The 24,120-nt window shown below is 25.7% G+C and overlaps 1 protein-coding gene across 1 annotated transcript; it reads right to left on the bottom strand.

Annotated features, from left to right (window-relative positions):
• Phum_PHUM482590 (uncharacterized protein) lies at positions 1–755 on the bottom strand (the record flags this gene model as incomplete). Its single annotated transcript, XM_002430411.1, has 2 exons — positions 1–45; positions 633–755. The coding sequence occupies 2 exons, from the start codon at positions 753–755 to the stop codon at positions 1–3; spliced, it is 168 nt and encodes a 55-aa protein (XP_002430456.1).
• Positions 756–24,120: the final 23,365 nt, after the last annotated feature.

Here is a 24,120-nt window from a genome sequence, read left to right as displayed (position 1 = left end):
TTAACGTTTTGCAATTGTAACAACAACATTAACAAAAGAAAAAAACTAACAAACAAGTTTAATATAGTTAAACCCCTCATGCACTTTTTGTTGTTAAAAAATTTTTTTTTTTTTACGAGAGTATAAAAAAAAAAAACTGAAAATATTTGCCTTCGAGTTAAATTGCAAAATACGAGAACGTACCTGTACCGGTTTTTATTAAAAAAAAAAAAAAAAAAACAAACCCGAGGAAATCATTTATAGCGTAAGAAAAAGAAGAGAAGAGAAGAGGAAGAGAATAAAAAAAAAAAACAATGTCAGTTGTAATTGGTAGGTTTGTTCTAGTTTGTTGGTTTTTTAATCGGGTGATTAACAACCTCATGTTTAACTCACAGAAGATAAAAAAAAAAAAATTTTTTTTTTTAAAGAGAAAAAAAAAAAAAACATCCCGTGCCATCTTGTCTGTACCTGTCACTTCTAAAACCTTAACGAGCTACCAACTTTGAAATTTTTTTTTTCTTTATATATATATATATATTTTTTTTAACTTTAATTAAACGATCCATCAGCTGTATCATCTAAAAGAGAGAGATAGAGAGAGAGAAAAATTGTTTTTTTTTTTTTTTTTTTATTCGAATGTTTGTTGTTATTACCTTTTGTATCGGTTCATCTTTTCGAATTTTCTTTCTTTTTTTTTCTTCCATCAGGTATGTCAAAATGTGATGTTTTAATTTTTCATCTTTCACGTGGTTTTGTTGTTGTTGTTGTTGTTGCATTTTATCTCGTCTCGTTTTTTTTTACTTAAGTTATTTTTGCTTTTGATTTGTACTAACGCGTTTTTTGTTTACAAACAGAGAACCTCGCAACCTCGTTTATTTTTATCCAATCGAAATGGAATGCTGTTGTGTGAGAGAGAAAGAGAGAGAGAGAGGAAAGTACAAAAAATTAGCGATGGTATGTATCACTTAACAATAGATCATTGAGTGGTAAAAAAATAAAAAAGGCGCAGCAAATTAAGTAAAGTTCTGAGAAAAAAAAAGAATGCCAAAAGTGCACAAATAATTAAATAATAATTAATTATACCAACATAGTAATAATAATAATAATAGCATACGTTGAAGAAAAAAAAAACATAATTACATGTGGTTGAGATTCTGTCTCTGATGGATTACATTCGGCCTGTGTAATTCTACGGTTGGTTAGTGACCCCAACATGGTCAACATAAGACCCTGACTGAACCGCCATTTCATTTTTTTTTTCTTTCTTTCTTACTTTTCCGATATGCGCGGTTATTTTTTTTTCTCTTTACCCCCCATTTAATTACTTCAAACAACAACAAACAACAACGTATAAAAATATATGAAATAAAAAAAAAATTAACCATCGTTGAAACCGAGGAAAAAAAAAATTACTACTACTCGAACAGGTAATAATTTTCTTTTTTATTTATACGTCACGTAAAAATTATTTAATTTTAAAAAAAAAAAAAATTTTATACGTAAACTAATTAATTTAACGTATAAAAACAAACAACAACAACAACAAACAACAAAACTAATTAAATTGATGCGAAAAAAAAATAAAACAAACAAAAGATTAAGAAATAACTTTTTTTTTTTTTCTTAACTAACTAACCTTTCACCGATTAATTTTATATAAAGTTAAAAAAAAAATTATTTCTCTAATCTTAGCAGACTACAAATTTTAAAAATTAAATAATAATAATAATAATAATAATAATAATAAAATTCTAGACTCTGTAATAATTTAAAAAAAAAAAAAAATTAAAGTTCAACAAAAATATTTTAAATATATCTCTCGTTTCGTGTACGTCTCGATCGTGTACCTAATTCGAGTTGGTACCTGTTTTTGTTTTAAAGTCATAGAGTAATAAAACAAATGATAATTAATACCAAAAAAAAATTTTATTTAAAAAAAAAATTAAAATAACGAAAATAACAAAAAAAGTTCGCAACGTTTACGCCAAGATAACAAAAAAAATACGAAAAAACTTTTTTTTTTTTAAATTTTTTTCTTTGTTTTTCATGAGTTGGTAACGTTCATTTTAAAAAAAAATTTAAAATTTTTTATATTAAAAAAAATAATAATAATAAGAAATTTCGATAAATTTCAAAAAAAAAGAAAAAAAAAATTTAATAAGAGATCAAAGTAATTTTGAAAAAGTTTCGCAATTTATATTAAAAAAAAAAAAAAAATGCTGATACGTTATCGTCTTTCCCTTGGTTGTTGTTTGTTGTATTAAATAATTATGGTTTTTTTTTTTAGTTACGTGACCGAACCGTACCTGAAACATTATACGAGGATAATACAAGTAATTTTAACAAATAAATTATACGTTACGTTTCGTACTTAAAATCAACAAAATCATTATTAGAATTTTATTCCCCCCTTAAAAAAAAAAAATTTATTTATAATAATAATAATAATAATAATAATAATAATAATAATAATAATAATAATTTTAAATGTTTTTTTTATTTTTATTAACGTTTAATAATAATTTTCATATTGTTTTTTGTTTAAATAAATAAACAAATAAAAATCAATTAACGTTGAGTTAATGTTGTATAACTAAAAAAAAAAAAAACATAACGGGTGTAATTTAATAAAATATATGAATTTTGACTACATAACGAGATAGATAGACAGATAGATTTTTTTCGGGTTAAAAATTTATGTAAACGTTTTCCATTCGACTTAATTGTATTGATGTGCCTGTGTGTGTGCGTGCGCGTAATGATTCACAAGAAAGAAAATTTTAAAAACATTCGGCGGTTTGTTTTTGCAAGATGAGAAAAAATCGCGTAAAAAAAAAGATTGATCCCGAAAAAACAATTTTTTTTTTATTATAAGAAAACTTATTGACGTATTGATTTTATCAATGTTTCGTCATTTTTCTTACGTTTCTCAAAAATGATTTGAAAAAGTAAAAAAAAATTTTTTTTTGTTAAATTGAATTATTAATTTTATTAGAAGAACTTTACTCGTATTGAAAATAAATTTCTTTAATTGTTTTTTTTAAAATTATTTATTTATTTATTTATTAATGGAAATCATAACTCGATTACGACTTTTCATAAATAAAATAAAAAAAATTTTAATGATAACAGGATAAAATAAAAAAAAATAAAAAAAAAATTATCCAGAAAAGTTTTTTTTTTTCTATGCTGCCAAAAAAAATTAAAGAAGCAAAATCAAAACGGAAAAGAAAAAAAAAAAGTTTAAGCTCGAAAGAATAAAGTAGTGAGGATGAGTGAGAAAGAGATAGAGGAAGAGGAAAAAAAAATAGAAAAGAAAACCAAAAAAAAAAAAAAAGTTGCAAAGAAAGAGAGGGAGAGAAAAAAAGTTGGCACTCGAAAGTTTTAAAGAAAACCACTTTTTGAAATTTCAAACTTGTGGATCCTGAAAAAGAAAAAGAAAAAAAAAGTGGGAAAGAAGGAGGTCGTGGATGAAAAAGAAAAAAAGGTGGGGAGGGAGGAAAATGAGGGAGTGGTAAAAACGAAGGAGAAAGTTTTTTTTTTTTTTTTTTTTTTTCATATTGTGGCATTTCGCGACAATGTCAGACGACGCCAAAAACTTTGAAAATTAAATTCTTGTTTTGAAAACTCATTTTAAGGACTCTAAAAAAAAATAAAAATAAAAAAAATAATTCGGATAAGTGGCGGTTTGGAGGATTCGACGGCGGCGGCGGTGGCGGTGGCAGTGGCGGAAGAGGCGGGGTAATATGCCGAATTTCATTTTAATTTCATCATCAAAATTTATTTCGATTTGATTTCCGAAAAAAACAAAATATTTGTCGTTATTATTATTTTTTTTCCTTGTTTTCGTCATTCTTATTAGGTCAAAAGAAAATATAAAAAAGTTTTTTTTTTTCCATTGATTTCATTCCTTTTTTAAAAAAGGAACAAAAAAAAAATTAAATTTTTATCTAATAATAATAATTCTTTATACTTATTATTAGTTCATCAACGAATTTTCTTTAGTTAATTAAACGAATATTATTATTATATTAAATTATTCTTTATGTTTCCTTTGTTCCTTTGAACAATATTAAAACAATAAAATTTTCTTACGTTTTCTCCTTTTTCCTTTTGTCCTTCCTTTCTACCTTCTTTCTTTTTTAGTGCTACGTGAAAAACACGACAAAATTTTCTTTTCATTTTTTTTTTTTTTAATAAAAATTAAATTAATAATTATCAAAATTCTACAATCGTAAAAATAAGTAATAATAATAACGTAGTTAACGAATTTTTAATTTTTCCTTTTTTCCTTTTATCCTCCTTTTGAAACATAATTATAATTAAAAAAATATCGTCTGCACGCACGTGTCTCCCCGCGGGGGGTTAAAAACATTTTCACAACAACAACAACCCCTCATAATATCAGGTACAACATTAAGACTTGATTTGCTACCGATTTTATTTTGTTTTTTACGTACACACGTAACCGCCACACGTTATATATAAAAAAAAACGAACAAACAAACAAACAATCAAACTTATTAATTTTGAGGTGTTAAAAGAAACAAAAAAAAAAAAACGTTTCCTTTGGCACGAAATTAAATTAGAAAAAAAAAAAAAACAATTTTTTAAATTCATATATATCTTTCTTTCACCTTCTTTTTTATTTTGATGATGTTTCCTTTGATGACGTTTCCTTTGACGAAATTTTTCCTTTTAATCATTTATTCCGTTTGTTGTTGTTATCATCATCTTACAAAAAAAATTTTTTTTTTCTTTTAATGATTGATTAATTACTTCCCTTCATTTTTTTCTCCCTCTCCCCTCCTCATTTAATTGTTTTTTTTATTGGTTTCCTTTGAAAAGTAATTTTTTTTTCTTCATTTTATTAATAAATTCCCTCATAATTATTTTTATTATAAAATAAATCTATGAATGAATGAATGATTGATTGATTGAATGAATTAATAAAAGAATTATTATTATTTTAAAAAACGGATAATGTAAAAAATTATAATTTAACTACAAATCGGTTAATTACGTTATTTGTATTTTTATTATCATTTTTATTTAGTTTATAATATTTAAATGTTATTTGTTATTTTTTTTTACAAAATAAATATTTAGATAATTGGTTGCCTTTTTTTTTTAATATAAAAATGAGTAGAAAAAATGTCAGTTAAAATATTTAAACGAGTCATGAGAAAAAAAAAAAACTTGAATATCGTGAGCAATCGATAAAAATTCAACATGACCCCCCTAAAAAAAATATAATGAGACGTTTTTATTCACGTTTGTATTTTTTTCTTTTTGGTTTCCTTCTTTGAGGTAAAAAAAATAAATGAAAAAAATAAAGTAGATGACGTGGATGATTTGATGATTGTTGTCGTTTGTTGGTTGGTTGTCTTACGCTATGATATTCCGATCAAAAACCACGGGGGGAGGAAAAAGGGAAGGTAAAAAAAAAAAAAAGAAAAGGTTGTTTTTTTTTTAGGAATTTTTCGATTTAATGACGTTATTAATAATATACTTTTTAAGAAAAAAATGCTTGTTTGTTTTTTTGGTATAATTAATAATCGATTGTTTTAAAACAATTAAAAACTTTTAAGATTTTGTCGCCAAAAATAAAAAAAATATAATAAAGTGTTTAATTGATTATTATTATTATTATTAATTTTGTCCAGGGCAATCTCGATTTTCAGAAAATTTGTATACCCGATTCCTCGGAAATGATCCCTGGAATTGTGATACTTATAAAATTCTTTGAAGGGGTTGTTTTTAATACGGAAAAATTTCTAGAAAATTCTTTTTTTTAAAATTTTTTATTAAATTTGATTGTGGTGGCACGAACGGTTTCAATCCGGTTCAGTAAAAGATGACCGAAACCATTTCCGTTTTTTCCACTTTCCACATCCTGTTTTCATCAATTTTCATTCACATCGTGTTTAAATTTCATCATCCTTTTTCCCGTTTTCAACTCAAATTTTTCCCTTTTATTATCATCATCATCATTATCGTTACTTTTCCAAATCATTCTAACGATTTTTTTGCATAAATTTTTTTTTAATTCGTAAAATTTTAAACCTTCGCGAACCGTTTCGTCAAAAAATATTAATTCGATTAATAAACTCTTAAAAAACAAAATAAAAATTTGCTATAATTAATTAATACGAAAAAAAAAAAATTTGCGCTCATTAAAAATAAATAAATAAATAAAATGAAAACCCGAGGCTACATTTTTCCGTCGTTTAAATTTTCTTTTTTTTTCAGCAAATTTTTTTTTAAGAGCAAAATAAAAAAACATAAATTAATTAACTATAGCAAAATATTTTATTTAAACGCGGGGGAGGGGAAGGAAAACGAACTTTATTTACAGATTGTAAAAAAAATCCGTAAAATAAATAAATAATTTATTTTAAAAATATCTCATTTTAAAATTCGTGAGTTACGCTTCGTATAATGTCGGCCATTTTTAAAAGTTTTTTTTTTCCTTTCCTTTCCTTTTACACGCGCTTGCATATATAATCAGGAAAAAAAAAATTTTTTTAATATTTTTATTACGTAATTTTTTTTTTTTAATTAAAATCCATCATCGCATACCTGTTCGTCATCTTGTATATATACCTGATTTTTTTAATAAAATAAAATTTTATTAATAATAATTAAAAAAAAAAAAAAAAAAAAATGAAAACGAGATTTTTTTGACTTTTTTTTTTTTGGAAATTTCATAACAAATTATAAATTTATTTATTTTTTTATGAAAAGTTATTAACTTAATTAAAAATAATTTTTTTTTGTTAATAAATTGACAATCAAAATTTTTATTAAAAAAAAAAATAATAATAATAATAATAATAAAAAACAAAAAAACAAAATTTTAAAAAAAAATTTTTTTGTTTTTTTTTTTTTTTTGGCGAGTGCAATTCCAGTTTAAAAAAATTTATGGGGAGGGAAGGGGAAAGGAAGAGGGGGGTAGGTGTTTAAAAACTCACGTCAACCACCCTTGACAACCTTACTTACATTTTTTTTTATTTTTCAGGTATGTAATTTAAAAAATTCCTTTCAAACCACGTATATTCATCACTTTAAATACGGGATGGATTTTTATTAAGGAATCTTCGTGTGTGATCTCTTAGATTTCGCCTTCCAGGTTTTGTTTTTTTTTGATCAAAAATGTTTTCGTAACAAAATTTTTTCTTTCCTTTTATTTCATAACAAAAAAAAAAAAAAAACCGCTAATTTAAATTCTTAAAATTTTCTAATTTTACTCATAACGAACGGTTTAATGAAAATTTTAAACAAAATTTTTTTTAAAAAACTTTATTTTCTTCTATTAAATATTTTAAATGCTTAAACGACGAGAAAAGGGGAGGGGAAAAGGAAAAGGAGGTGGGAAGAAGAGAGAAGTTTGTTTTACAGGTACGGTAAAATATGAACGACGCCACGAGCAACGAGCAGACAAATAAATACGCGAAGATAAAATTTAATAGGAATCAGGTACACGTAAATAACCGTTCGATTTCATGACGAACGTTTTCAAAAAGAAGAAATTCGATATTTTCCCCTCAAGGTAGAAATCAATCTGACGTAATCACAACACAACCATCAATCAAACACGAAAAAAAAAAAAAAAACAATCGTTCGATAATATCGATCGATCGATATATAAAAACTAATCGATTGTCATAAGAGACGAAAATATATAAACGGATCCATTTTTTTTTTTATCTTCTGCTACTTTTCATTCAATTCTTTCCTTTACCGGTTATCACTACTTCATTATTTGTACTTTAAAAAAACAAATTTTTCGTTCGGACGCCATTTTGTTTTTTTAAATTATTTTTTTTTTTTATAAGAATTAATTTTTTAATTTTTCATCGAGTCATCACGATGAGAGAGAGAGAGAGAATTACGTAATTTAATTAATAATAAATTACGTTCGAACATTTTAAACATTTTTTTGTGTTTTTTTTTCGTCAGGTAAAACAAGATTTTCCACCTTGCCTCAAACGATATCATTAACAACAACAACAACAACAACAACGGGGTTGTTTGTTTTTTTTTTTTTTTTAATAAAAATATATTCCTTTATTAAAAAAAAAACAAACAAACTCCTCCCAAAAGACAACAACAAGTGTAATCATTTTTTTTTCGGGGGGTGAAGGGGATGGTTTTAAATTTAACTAATTTTTTTATAATTTTCCCTTTTTTTATTATTATATACGTATTTTACAATCGGGTATTTTTGTGTGTGTGTGTGTGCGCGTGATCTCCTTGCACCTGTCTCACCACCATCATCATTTTTACCTTATCTAACTTATTTAGGTACACACACACATACTAAATGTCCTAAAAAAAAGTACATGAAAATCAAATACACCTGCTTCTCCTCTTCTTCTTAACCATTCATTTACCTCGAGGGTATTTTTTTACCTTGTTATCTCATTATATTATATATTAGTAAATTAAAAAAACGGCAAACACACACACAGAAAAACAGTTTTACCAACTTAATAAAAAAAAAAAAAGTTTTGTGAATGAATTTTTTTTTTTTAGGGATGAAAGTAAAAACTTACGCGTAAATGAATTATTTATATTAATTTAAATTTTATTTTTAATCGTTTATTAAATGATTCAAATCAATTTTCATTTTTTCTAGAATATTCTATTGGATTTGACAACAACTTCTTCCGTTTTAAAATGATTAACAAAAAAAAATGAATTTTTTTTTTCATTTATTTCTTTCTCATCATTGTTTATTATTATTATTATTATTATTATTAAATTGATAAAAAAAAGAAAAAGAAAAACGTTTAATTTTAAAGCTGTCAAATTAATGAATGAGAAAATATGAAAAAGAGGAGTAAATGAGTGAGATGAAAAAAAATAAGAAAAGGGGAGGGAAGAAAGGGGATGAAAGGAGGAGGAAGAAGAAAGGAAGGAAGGATATAAGAAAAATATTAAATATTTAAAGAAAAATTAATTTTATAATACGATAAAAATAAAATCAGTTATTGATTAATTTTCGTATTAATTATTTTTGCTCTTACTCCCCTCCACTTCCCCCATTTTCTCCCCCCTTTCCCCCTCATCCCTTTTCGTACCGGAAATTTTTTTTTTTTTTTGTTTCTCCAAAATGTTTTTATTTTGGATTATTATTATTTGTAAAATTTTTAATAATTTTTTTATTTACAAACGACGCCATACACAAAAAAAAAAATATTTTTTAATTTTGTTTGTCGAATTCCGTTAAAACGTTTGTCGTTGTTTGTTTGTTGTTTTATCTTTACTTCAAACGATAAATTTAAAGAACAACCTGGAATGTGTTTTTTTTTTTTTTTTGAATATAATATTTTAATAATCAGAGCAAGTTATGAAATTAAAAAAAAATTTTTTTATATATATAATAATGTTTAGCTTGTTTTAGGTTTTTTTTTTTTTTGTTAAACGACTTAAACAGGAATTTTATTATTAAAAATTATTATCTCCTTAAATTTTAATAAATGCTACCAACTTAATAAAATAAATTTATTATCAAATTATTAACCGGGAAGTAATAATAATAATAATAATAATTAAAGAAGATTAAAAAAAAAAACAAACAAACGAATAGGTTTTATTTTTATTTTTGTTTCGAGTTTTAATTGGGGCCAACTTTTGAAATTGTTTCGTGTTTATCATTAAAATTAATTTTACGTTATATATTAAGGAAGAGAAAAAACATATATAAAAACGCTATCAAAAATGAAATTGATAATAATAATAATAATATTTTTAATAAGGAGAGTATAAAGAAGAAAATCACGAGAGATGATGATGATGACGGGTGAGAATATTCAGGTGTAGAAATTTTATCGTAAAAATTAACCGAAAGCGACAACAAGAGTTGGGTTTGTTTAAAACAAACGTGAAGATGGAAAAAAGAGAGAAAGAGAGAGAAAGAAAGATACGGGGAAAAAATGCGATACGCTAACAAAATTAAGACGTAGACAAGACTTAAGGAAAAAAAAAATGAATAGATTACAAGATAATCCATTACGATTAAGAGGAGGTAAGAAAGTATGTTTTTATTTTCGGTTCCCACCACACTTTTGACCACCCAGGTACGTATATATGTATGTTTGTACAGGTACGAATACGTATGAAAACAACTAAGAGAGCCAAGAATCTCACTTATTCGTTCGTATCTCGTTAAAGTCAGAGAGAAGAAAAAAAAAAAAAACTTGTTGTACCGCGGGATATGTGGGAGGGTAGCTAAAATATTTTTTTTTTTTTTAATGAAATTTTTATATGTTTATGTAACCGGAAGGTGTGCGTGTGTGCGTGTGTGTTATGATTTCGAATTTTTTTTTTTTAATACCTTCTTCCCTTACTCCTTTTCCCTTTACCGTCGCCGTCGCCACCTCCTCCATCTCCTTCTCCTCCCCTCTTTACCCCCCATCGGTGTTAATTTATATTATGTTTAGTCTTTGCATTATTGTGTGTGTCTTCGTCCGTCTACTCACCTTTTTTCACTCGTTTAAGTCCTTGAAAATGTTATTTTTCACTCTTTAAGTGGTCACTCTCCAACACTTCTTATTCAAAAAAATGACTTTGTACTTTTTCTTTCTTTTTTTTTTTTAATAAAATCGTGGGTGTTAAAAGTTTCTTTCTTTCTTTTTTTTTTTCTCTCGAATCTTTTTTAAAAAATCATTTTAATAAAAAATTTGAGCCAATTGTAATAATAAAAATAAAAATGATGATGAAAGTTTTTTTTAAAAATTTACATAGAAAAAAAAAAAAAAAAAAAAACAATTTTTTTAAAATCACGTATCCTGTGAATAATAATAATAATAGTAATAGTAATAATAATAATAATAATAATAATAATAATAATAATAATAATAATAATAATAATAATAATAATAATAAATGGTAACAATGATGAAATGTTGTTTTTTTTTTTGCAATGAGGTCAATCCAAAAAAAAAAAAACAATCGATTCAAAAATTGATTAATTTGTAGTTGTTTGTAATAAAAAAATTATTATTATTCTCGTTATTTAAACGCGTTTTATTATTATTATCATTATCTCGAATGCGGTTAACAAACAACAAATTAAATTTTTTTTTTTTTTACTATGACTTTATAGCAACTATTTCATAATTTAACCGCTATAAAAATTAAATACATAAAATTAAATCGTCGTAAAAATATATAAAACGAGTTTTTTTCCCCTTTACTTCTTTTTTCTATTTAAAAAAAACGGTTAAAATTTTTATTTTATTCATATTAAACATACATAAAAAAAAAAACATTATGTATAAATAAATAAATAAATTTTTTATATTGTTTTTTTTTTAAATACGTGAAATTGTTATTATTTTTCTTTCTTTACGTTCGATCGGGATATTTAAATAAAAATGATAATAACCAAATACGTCGTAGTGATATAACCCCTCCCCCTTTTCTCAAAATGTTGTAAGTACGAATGATGATGAAAAAGAAAAGAAAAAAAAATGGATGCCGAGAGTAAAAATTAGTAAATATTAGAGTCGGACGGGAAAAAAAAAGAATTATAAAGTAGCTACTACTGCTACTCTACCTTAAGGGCAGATGCGTTTTTGCCCCCCACACACGATACTACTACTAATGATGATTACAATATGGATTAAATACGATTGAAGAAAAAGATTTTAAATATTTCTCTGGTAGGTAGACGTACCTTAATTGAATTTTAACAAATCCTTTTCCTACGACGAAAGGGTTAAGTACGTGTGCCTGCTCTTTGTGCGAACCTTTTTCAAAAGTTGAAAAAATCTCTTGAGAGAAAGATTTCAACCTTTTATATAAGGTGAGATAAGATGACGTAATCACTTAGAATGATTGATTCTGTCGCTTTGATGAACTAAATAATTTTATTATTATTATTATTATTATTACGGTTGATATCAAAGATGTTCTCTCGAAAGAAGAAAACGTATACGTGTTGAGGTAAAAGAAGAAGAAGGAGGAGAAAATTACGCGAAGGAATATGGTTTTAACGTCAAAAAAAAAAAAATATTAGGAAAAGAGGATAAATTAGATGAAAGAGAGAAAGAGAAAGAGATAGAGAGAGTGCGTGTGCGTGTGAGTGAGAGAGAGAAAAAAATAATTCTTAGTAAGAATTTAAAAAGAGGAGAAAATTAATCTTGTTACGTATAAGATTTAAATGAGTAACATGTTAGAATGATGGCAAGGGTGTTACACTTTCTTCGATGCTGAAACAGGATAAGAGATAATTTAAAGGGATTAGATAAAATAAAGGGATGTAAAAAAAAAATAAGAAGTCGTTTTGAGTCGGGGCTAGGGGTGGGGGAAAGGGGAGGGAAGAGGAGGAGGAGGGATAAAATTAAAAAAAGAAAAGAAAAAAAAAAGAAAACTAAATGATCTGAAACGTCATTTATTGCAACACCGTACGTAATATTGGAAATTTATTTATTAAAAAAAAAAAATCGGAAAATTATAAATAAGGGATGCTGCGGATAGCCATTAAGGGTTGTTTTTTTTCTTTCATTTTTTACACCATTTTGTTTTTTGTTCGATGCGGGGTCGAATAAAAAAAGAAAAAAAAACGATTGTCGAAGGGTTCGGAAAAATAAATTTTCGTTTCGTACATATTACGTAATTTTACAAATTTTAAAAAATATCTCATCGTCTGCTTCGAAACGAATCCGTTAGAAAAAAAAAATTTTTAACTTGCTTTTCCCTGTTCCCCCCCGAAAAAAACAAAAAGGTGTCGGTTGTACGAATTGCGTTTGATTTGCTTCATTAAATATCCAAAACGGCGTCGGCATTTTTTTTTATTATTAAAATTATTATTATTATTAATATTATTTCTTCTGAAGATTTGAATTCGACACGTCGTAAACGGTTTTTTTCTTTTTCTTTTTCTTTCGTTTTGTTCTTTATTTCTTTTTCAATAAAAGTTTCAGTCGACAAAAAAAAAACCTTTTTCAGGTTCGCAATGTTTAACGGTTAAAAAAAATAATGTTGTTAACACTCTAATTTTTTTTTTCGAGTCTTTGTATCGTTGAGACTCCGACTAAAAAACGGCCATTTTTAATATTACCGTGAAATAAAACTACAACATTTTATTATTTACTTTATATTACGGTTGGTAAAACTGTTTTTAAAAAAAAAAAATTTTTTTTAACGGCGGCTGTGAAAAATCCTTTTTTTTTTTTTATTAATGTTGCCAACTTTATTTATTTAAATAAAATAAAAAAAGCATATATCGATGACTTTTTTCTTTTTTTTTCCTAGACATTTTCTATTTAAAAATTTTTATTGGTGAATCGAAATTTTTTTTATATTAAAAATTATGATGATGATGATGATGATGTGTGTGTGTGACTTTTTAAAGGTCCCAAAATTCGTTTTGCCCCTCTCTCTCTTTCTCTCTCTCTCTTTTTTTTATATTTCTTTAGTCGTCGTCTTTTACAAAAAAAAAAAAAAAAATAACTTCATTTATCGGTTTTTGCTTATGAATCGAATAAAAATGGTAATGTAAGAATTTTTATTGACACCTTAAAAAACGGCTTGAAAATGTAATAAAGAGAAAATGGTCGAAAGGAAATGTGGTGGGAACGCAAATAATAATAATAATGATGATAATAATGATAGGAACTCTTTTAAAAATTAAATATTATGTCGGAATATTGTTTATGAATTTTTTTTACATCAGGCGGTGATGGCGATTCGAAGAAAAAATGGGAATGCGAAAACCGAGAGAGAGAGAGAGAAGTACAGGGATAGAGACAGAAGAAAGGCAGAGAGAGAAGTACAGGGATAATGACAGGAAGAGAGAAAGAAATACAGAGAGAGAGACAGAGAGAGAGAAAAAGGGAAATTAAAATTCAATTATAAAATCTTGTTTGTTTGTTTTATTATTATTATTATTATTATTATTATTATTATTATTATTATTATTATTATTATTATTAATATTATTATTATTATTAATAATAAACAGAAAATAAAAAAATGAAAAAAAGAAATTATTTACAATCTGATGTTTTTTTTTTTTTCGGTGAATTAGTAGCCAACAGGTGTAAATAATTTAAATTAAAAAAAAGAGAGAGAGAGAAATAGAGAGAAAATACCTGAAAAACGTATACGATTGTAGCCGTTTTAAAAAAAAAAAAAAAAACATGAACGCGCGTGTCCATTTTTTCTTTTTCTTATTTATCTTCGGGGTACTTTTTCGGGTAATCGACGTTCACGATTTTAAATTATGTTTAGTTGATAATTTTTTTTTTTTTTTTTTGAAATCTGCTTCCACGTCGATTTTTTTTTTATAAATTATATTTTTCAACTTTATTTATTTTTATAAACATTTATATTATTATTATTATTCGTTTCTATAATATTTATTTATTTAAAAAGACGCGTTATAAAATTTGAAATTTTATTCTCTCTCTCTCTTTTTCTCTTTCTCTTTATCTTTCTCTTTCTCTCTCTCTCTCTCCGATTAATTTTTTTTTTCGCTTTAAAACTATTTAAATGAATATTTAAAAAAAAAAAAAAAACTAAATTTAAATTTTGTACACGCAAATCGTGACTTTTTTTAAACAAAAAAAAAAAAAAAAGGTATACAATTAAATTTTTCGTGTGTACCTAAATAATAAATACATCGTTAATTTTATATATATATATATATATATAATATAATTAAATGTTATTTCCACAATGTTTTTTCTGGTTTTCAATGGCGACGACTTTGAACCCCCTCTCCTATCTCTCCCCCTCCCCGAAATATTTCGAAAATCAATAACAATTCGATAAAGTTATAAATTTATTAAAAAAAAAAAAACATTTACATTTTTATTACTTTAAAACTCTCTCTGTCTCTCTCTCACTCACTCACTGACAGGAAAAAAAAAAAAAAAACTAATTTACTTTTCTTTTTTTTTTTTTTTTTGTGTTCGTGTGGTGCAGGTGCCCACTCGCTCACTCACTCACTCACTCGCTCATTACGTCTTCTGCTCGACGTCTGCTATGATGACGTCAAAAAATTTCACGATGTACTTATTATTATAATCGTGTAATCCATATTAATTAACATGTTTTGTAAACTTTTCATTCGATTCGATTAAAATTAAATACTATCGATGTTAATTATCGATTTAAAAAGATGAAATCTCGATTCGAATTAAAAACAAGAGAGATGTAATAATAATAATAATAATAATAATAATAATAGTAATAAATTTGACGTTCGTTCGTGTTTTTTTTTTTTTTATTGTTTTAAATATTTAAATGAAATTTTTTTTTCAAGGTTCGCGACTCGTCACCGTCGTTTTTACTGTCAACGAAAGACTGCCAACAAAATTTTTTTTTTTCGTTCGTCATTGTCACGACAAGAGAGAGAGAGAGAGGGGGGAAAAAGGAAAAGAAACAAATTTTCTTTTTTTTGGCATTTCGGAAACGAAATTCAATATCGGGCAACGAACTTTTTGGAAAGTTTTTTTTCTATATCGTCAAGACTAGAAAAAACATCGTGACTGCACGATTTTCATTTGCACGTACGTATTTTGTGTGTGTGTGCGTGTGCGTGTAGTCGTTTGAACTGTGACAGCTGCCCGTCGCTATAAATAACAGAGAAATATGAGAAACTTGGATAAAAACAAAAAAAAAAAAAAGTAAAAATCGTAAGATTTATAAAACGTGTTGAATGAAACAAAAAAAAAAAAATTAATAGTTTTGTAATTTGAGAAAAAATTTCCGAAGAAAAATAAAAAAAAGCAGAAGAAAATCATAGCAAAAAACAAAGCAAACAACAACAAGAAATAAACTCTTTCGCGTCATCATCATCATCATCGTCGATATAAAATAATAATGATAATAATAATAAAATTTTATTTATTTATTTTTAATTTTATGTAAGTGTTGATAATTTTTTTTTACGATTTTTTCATTTTTTTTTTTTACATTATTTAAATAAATTACATAAATAAAACGAAATTATTTTCATCTGTATAAAAATAATAATAATGATAATAGTTGTTTGTTGTTTTTTGTCGCGGGGGGGAGGGGGAGAAGAGGAAAAGAAAAATCAATTTTTTTTCATTTATTTATCGTTGACTGCCATTTAAATTTTTTTAAAATTTATTATTTTTATTTTAAATAAATAAAAAATAATAATTTAATTACAAATTATAGAAAAATACAGTGTTGCCAATTTTATTATTATTAAAAATCCATTCGTTGATTTATTTATCTCGAGGAAATAATAAAAAAAAAAAAAAAAGAAAAAAATAATCGTTTGGAAAATCGATCCATGTCGTCGTCGTCGCCGTCAATGAAATTTTATTATTTATTCGGTCGTTAAACTTTTTTTATTAATAAATAAATAAATAAATAAATTACGATATCGGGTGTGGTGTCAGTCGGGAAAGAACAGAATAAAAAAAATAAAAAAAAACAAATTACAACCGCCATATTTTTTTTTTTTTTTAAATTTCAACGTTGTAACCCACTCGTGAAATAAATAATTATCTTAACCGTAGATCAATTAATATCGAAATGTTATGACGTGTCTGCGTGTGCGCGTGCGTTGATGTTTCATCAACTTTTGTTTTAAAAAGGTATGCGGTGTTTTCATACCTGAATTTTTTTTTTTTTTTGTTTTCTTATACGAAATTATTAATTATCATTATTAATTTTTTTTTTCTTTTTTTTTTTCGTTACGTAAATATATTGATTGAATCATGTTTCATGCGACGACGACGACGACAACGACGTGTAAGATAGCGACGAATCAACGATGATTCCACGTTAAAAAAATTTCAAAAAAAAAAAAAAATTTTTTTTTTCAAAATGGCGACGGTTGAAATTAAAATTTTTATGTAAAGAATTTAATAATTAAACGACTACGAAATGTTTGAAATTGTGGACATTGAATGAAAAAAAAAAAAAAAAAAAAAACTTAAACGTGTGGCGTTGATTATTATTATTATTATTATTTTAATTGCCATTTCCGGTTTTATTTTAACAAGGTAACAAAAAAAAATAAGAAAAAAAAAATATTAAAACGTTTAATTGTCTATAATTGAATATTTATTTTGTTTTAATTAAAATTTAATTATTGTTAAACACACACACACAAAAAATGATAATAAGTGGTATTATTATCATCATTATTATTATTATTATTATTACGGTAATTATTTTGGTGCTACTGGTATTTGTAATTTCAATTAATTGTTTTGTACCGGTTATGCAAAAATTTAAATTAATACTTTGGAAACACGTAAACTTTTTTTTTCTCTTTCCCTTAATCCCCCTCCCCTTTTTTTTCCTTCCTTCCACCTCATCATAAAAACAATAAGATTCCGGTTTGATGATGATGATAATGGCGACGATGATGATGATTATGATGATTTAAAATCAGGTAGAAAAAAAAAAAAAAGATGTCGGACGTTCGTTCGGTTGTTAAGTAAGGAAGTGGATGACGAAACTCTTATGTCAGACAACTAAATGATTTTGGTTGTTGTTTTTGTTTTGAAAAAAAAAAAAAAAGTCGGTGAAAACAACGGCTTGTTGGTTGTTGTTAGCAAAGTGTCGAAAGGGATTCGATATCGAATAACCTTTTTATAGAAAACAAGATCCTTCCGTTGTTGTTTTTTTTTTTTTTGGTTTGTACTCAAAAGGAAACGAAAAAAAAAAAAAAAAAATTTGTAACAAAATTTTTTCATTCAGACAAACATTCTTCGTCTTGTATGCGTTTGTTGCCTTTTTTCTTTCTTTCTGTTTGTTTTATTCCCAAGAGAGAGAGAGAGAGAGAATTTTTATTTAAGTAAATTTAATAGTTTTTTTTTTTCTTTTTTTATTCCTCAAACAAATTTTTTTTTAAAACTTTAACGGAAATAATTTGTTTCTAAAAATAAATAAGGAAATTGTTAAATTAAAATTTTTAATAATTTTCCTTTTTTTTTCCATCCCTTAAATAATTTAATTCGACCCTTGTATTTTTCAAAAACAAATTACATCCAGATGCGAAACAAAAGAAAAAAAAAACTTTTGCGGTCAATTTTTTTTTTCAAGGTTTTTTTTTCCCGTACAGGTTTTTATTAACATCTGGTTTAACAAAATTAACGGTAAATATGTGTATAATATTTATTAATATGAATAGTTAACAAAAGCGGAAATACGTCAAAAGGTTTCATCGTCCAAGGGTAGAATGTTTAAAGGTTAAACGGTTCATAGTTGAATTAACCCGGATGATGACGTTCCGGTCATTCCGCCAACCCACCATCTTCTTCCGGTTTAAATTTTTTTTTTTCCTTTTTAAATTATTTTCAAATATAACAACAGCAAAAAAAATTTCTATTATACTTTAAGGTTTTAATACGACGACGATAACGTCACGGAATATATGTTATTATTATTATTTTTTTTTTCTCTCGAATTTTGATTTAATATATGAAAATATTTTTTCTCGACAACTTTTACATTTTTTTTTTTTTTTTCAAAGATAAAAAATTCTCCTTGAAAATCCTTCCGGTTTTGTTTTATATCCTGTCATATATCAAAAAAAAATTCTTATCAATTCTTTCACGACGACATGTTTTTTTTTTGTTATGATAAGAAGAAAAAAAACTAAATAAAATTTTTTTTTGTTGTAGTTTAGTTAACAACAAAAGGTACGAAATATATATTTAAAAAAAAAAAAGTGGAAGGGAAAAGTCATGGAAAAAAATAAAAACAAGAACAACAACGTCAACAACCCCTAATCCCCACACGTAAAGATTACAACCATTGAAAAATGCCAAAAACTAAACCTCAAAACTACCCCCAAAAAAAAAATCAAAAAAATTTTAAACCAACCAACCAACCCTCACACGAAACGATCATCAAAACAAACATAAATCTTAATCTACTATTGAATCCGTGACATTATAAATCGGTTTTACACGGAATAAATATTATAAAAGGCGGTTAAATTTCATAATAATAATAATAATAATAATAATAATAAATGGGGTGATATAATATGAAGAAGGGGTTGAAGGAGTGATTTTCAAAAAAAAAGAATTCTCGAGGCTCTGCAAGTTTTCGAATAATAATCTTTTGTCGTTAACAAACAATGGATAACCCAGAGACAGGCCGACAACATAAAATCGTGGCTCCAATACGACCTTGACGTTAAATATTTAAAAGGAAAAAAGGAAAAAAAAAACCACCCCAATGGAAAAAAAAAAATGGTTAATTTATTCTTATTGTTTATTATATCGCTGTTAGGGGTTGAGATATGAGACAACCGTCTGTCAAAATTATGTCCTAGAGAACAATGAAGGTGTGAATTAGAAGGTCGGAAAATTCATTTCTCGGGGTGCGTGTGCGTGCGTGCGTGCGTGTGCGTGTGTGTGTATTGTGTCAGTTTCACTCTGCGGGTGTGTGAGGGTGAATTTTTGGGGGGTGAAATTTTTAAACACATTTGTTTTGACTTTTTTTTTCAAAATGTGTTTTTGTTAAACGTCTTTCAAAAGTTTTTACTTACCACAAAAAAAAGAAAATTCAAAATTAATTAATTATATTAATTAAATCGATCGTAATTTCCTCATATTCGATTTCGATATATCGATTATATTTTGTTCGATATCGTTTTCATTAAATAGAGACAGTAAATGAATATAAATATAAATAAGAAAAACAATCGTTTAATTTTTTTTTTAATAAATATTTAATCACGGCGTTAAATGAAACTTAAATCGTTTTATATTTTCGTACGGAAAAGATTGAGTGATTATTTCGAGACATCGAATTACTACTCGTGGAATTCGAGTCTTTCGATTAAATAATAATAATAATAATAAAATCAAATTCTCTAATGATTTCTTTCTTTACTTTTTTTTTTTAATAAAAATTTTAATTTTGAGTTTTTAATTTATCAGCGTTAAATGAAACTTAAATCGTTTTATATTTTCGTACGGAAAAGATTGAGTGATTATTTCGAGACATCGAATTACTACTCGTGGAATTCGAGTCTTTCGATTAAATAATAATAATAATAATAAAATCAAATTCTCTAATGATTTCTTTCTTTACTTTTTTTTTTTAATAAAAATTTTAATTTTGAGTTTTTAATTTATCCGTTTAAAAAAAGAAATTTAGATATTTTAATCGGAAATTCGATTCGAGATATCGAATTATTAGTAAAAAAAAAGTTAATAATAAATTATAAATTTTATCTATTCTTATTTGATTAAAAAAAAAAAAAAAATTATTTTTTGCATTCGAAAAGAAAACAATTGTTTAGGATTAAATTTTTCTTTCTGTTTTTCTTTTTCAGACTCACTTCCTGAATAAAATCAATTTTTTGATAGGAAGCGGAGAATGAAGAGAACGGGAGGGGAGAGGGGGATAAATAATTCAATCAACGAGATATTTATAAATCGACGTTATTATTATTATTATTATTATTATTATTATTATTATTTTAAGACGTTTAAAAATAAATTTAAAATTAAAATTCACGTTGACAAACGTGACGGAAAAAAAGTCAAATTTTAAAAATTTCAACACGTTTAAATTAAATTTAAACTAAATTATTATTATTATTATTATTAGTATCGATACGACGACATATTGTTTTTATTTCCACCCGTTTCCCCCCATCCTCCTCCTCATCCCCTTTCCTTCTTCATGTTCTCCCCTTTTCGTCTTCCCCTCCGAAAACTTTTTTTTTTCTTTTTTTTTCCCTCCCATCTCTTTCTCTCTTTTCCTCTCTCTCCCCTCCCCCCTCGTTTGTGTACCCGGTAAAAACTTCTCCGAGATCTTTACAGATGTTTGTCGTCAATTTGTTGTCAAACCCCAAGAACACCTTGCGATGTAATTTTGTAACAATTGCCAAGAAACAACAAGGAACGATTTGTTTCAACAACAACAAAAAAAGAAAAAGTATTATTTACCAAACAAAAACAAGACAGAGATTTTTTTTTTTTTTTTTTTAAGGGGATGATGGTTAGGTGGAAAAGAAAAAAAAAGGACGATAGGGGAGGAAAAGAAGTAGACGATGATGATGATGATGATGATGATGATGATGATGATGATGATGACCCTTCGTACCTGAAAACTTTTTTTTGTCAATTGATTTTCAATGACAAAAAAAAGTTTTTTTTTTTATTTATTTTTAAATACGTTCGAATTTCAAAATAAAACATTTGTTTCGTTTTGTTTTGTTATTTCCGTTTGTTTCTTTTATTATTTCGTCTGCTGCGTCTATTTTCTTTATCGTCCGTTTTATTTAATTTTTTTTTTTCATCTTCTCTTCTTCATCTTTTTTAACGGATAATTTAGCAATAACGCAATATCTCTTTTTTTTTTCTAAATTTTATTGTATGTTTCTTTTCTTTTGTTGTTATGTTTTTTGTTTCTTTTTAAATGTTTTTTTTTTATGTTCGATTGATGTTTTCTTATCTGATAAGATATCATCTCTCACAAGTTTTCATTTCAATCGTTTTTTTTTATATAAAAAAATCACGTTTGAAAAAATAACATTAAATTCCGTAAGTTAATTTAAATTTAATTTGAAATTTTGGTCCAGCAGCAGCGGCAGCATCAGCAGACGAATCCTATCCGGGATAAAATCCATATGATGGACTATGCATATTTTAATAGTAAATAATAAAAATAAATTTGTTATATAATTTTAATACATTTGAACCTTTTTTTTTACATCTTTCCTTTTTTTCGACCGAAAAAATTCTTTTATTTTATAAAAAAAATCTTAAGATGGTTTTCATCAAAAATGAATGACCCGCCATATTTTTCCCGGAGGTGCCGTCCTGGAAAATCACTTTTTAAATAAAAAATGAGAACTTTTTTTTCATCATTCTATATCTTTTGACTTTTTCTTTCCTTCTTTTCCTTTTCATCTTTTTCTTTTTTTTTTTTATTTTTGTCTATGAGTAATCTATATTCTTAAGAAATTCGATTCCAAAAGATTTACACTTTTTGGATATAAGTTCAAAACATAAGTTCCTTTATTTTCCCATTTTATATAATCCTGGATTTCGATTTGAAAATGAGAAAGGATCCTCTTCTCCCTATTCCTTCTCCTTCTCCTCCTCTCCCTTTTTTATTTTTTTAAAGTTATTGGAAAGATGAGAATCAGGTATAAAAAAAAAAAAAACTTTTTCCTCTTTCTTTTCTTATCCTCCAGTTTTTTGTGTTTAACTTATCCGGGATGATGGCGATGGTGAGTAAAAAAAAATTTTTTTAACACCTCATGATAAAAATATCATATTAAAAAAAAAACAAATTCGTTCGAGGTCATGTGATTTTCCTTTTTTTTTAAAAGAAAATTAAAAAAAATCCTAGAAAAAGTGAGAAAGGGGCGGGACGCGGGAGAGGGGAGGGAAAATGTACGTTTTTAAAAAATTTTCCCCTTTTCTCATTTTCTTTTTTTTTTAATACAATATTAAAATCACATTTTACGACATTTAATTTTTATAGGTCATGCGGGCGTAACCTTTTCCCTCATCCTTTTGACCTCTATTTTAACTCTCATTCATTCATTATTTAAAAAGACGAAAAATAGTATTATTATTATTATTATTATTATTATTATTATTATTTTAAAGAAAGTTACGGTCGAACGCCGAAAAAACTGGCATAAATAAATAAAATCGTTTTATAAAGAAAAAAAAAAAAAAACAATGCCACATTGTTTTAAAAAGTGACAATAAAACGGGGGGAAGGAGGGGGCGAGAATAAGGTGTCGAATAAAAAGTTTTAAAAAAAAATTTTATTTAATTGGGGGACCCGATCTTTCTTTCTCTCTCTCTCCGAAAAAAAATTTATTAATTAATTAACACGAAAAAAATTTTTTTTTTTTTGATTTTATTTATTTTATATGGAATCTTTTATTTGTTTATTTTTCTTTTTTTTCTTTTTGTTTTTCCTGGTCCCCCAAATAATTTGTCTCTTTTCATTTTTATCTCTTACAATTTTTCACAAAACAAATATTTATTTAGAAAACAAAATCGGAAAAAATAAAAAAAAAATTTTTTTATTGTTATTTTAAGTTATTCTGTTAAAAAAACAAAAAAACAAAAGAAAAAAAAATTTTTTTTTGTTGTTGTTGATATTGGCAACATTGTTTTTTTTCTGGGGGGGGGGTTTAAATAGAGAATAATAAAATTTTATTTTATTTTTTTCTTTTAATAAACGCGATCGCCATTTTTGTTTTTCTTTAAAAATTTTAATTAATATAAATTTTTAAGGGTTGTACAAAACTTGTTTTTTTTTTTTTTGGTTGGTTGTTTGTTTGTTTGTTTGTTTTGTTGTGAGATTTTAAGAGAAAAAAAAAGGAAAAAAAATCATTTTTAATGGCGCCAGAAGTTCATTTAAGGTTTTTTTTTTTTTTCTTAAAGTTTGCTTAGGACTTTTTGTTTAATTAAAGAGCATTTTATTTTTGTTTCCGCCGCTCACTCATTTTTATTACGTGTCGGCCACATTTTTTTATTGTTTCGAACAATACCTGCTACTAGCTAAGTTTTTGATATTCGAGAATATGATAATGCATTTTAGACGTAAGATAATGATGACTAATTCCGTACAATCATTTTTTTTTTGTACCTGAAAACAAAACAGGTCAGACGTTGTTCGTCATTCGGTCACCGCATAATATGACGAACGAAATGTGCGGTTGTGTTTTTAAAATAAAACATATTTTCTTTTATTTTTGAGAAACAACAACGACAACATTTTGAATTTTTTTTTTTTTTACTACAAAACCTTGAATTTTTGCCCTGATTTTTTTTTCTTTTCAAAGATGGAAAGAATTGTTGAAAAACAATTCCTCCGCCGCCGCCGACCAAAAAAAAAAAATTTAAACATAAAGAATTTTAATTATTTTTTCATTTCGTTAATAATCATTAGTCAAGAGTAAAGAGGACATAAATCAAAGCAGAAAGATAGAAACAGAGAAACGACAGAGAGAGAGAAAGAGAGAGAGAAGAGAACTGATGTAAACATAAAAAAAAGGTTGGTAAGAAAGGGAAGAAGGAGGAGGAGAAAGAGGAGAAGGGAGGGAGGGAGAGCAAAAACATTAAATTTCAAAAGAAAAAAAAAGTGGGCAGATGTAAAAATAGATGAAAAAAAAAAGAAACGTTTGAGAAGAATTCTTGTCAT

This window comes from Pediculus humanus, genomic scaffold (genome assembly GCF_000006295.1).
Source record: "Pediculus humanus corporis 1103172108255 genomic scaffold, whole genome shotgun sequence".
NCBI lineage: Eukaryota > Metazoa > Arthropoda > Insecta > Psocodea > Pediculidae > Pediculus > Pediculus humanus.
Note: the sequence above shows the minus strand (reverse complement) of the source record. Positions and strands in the feature narration are given on the sequence as shown.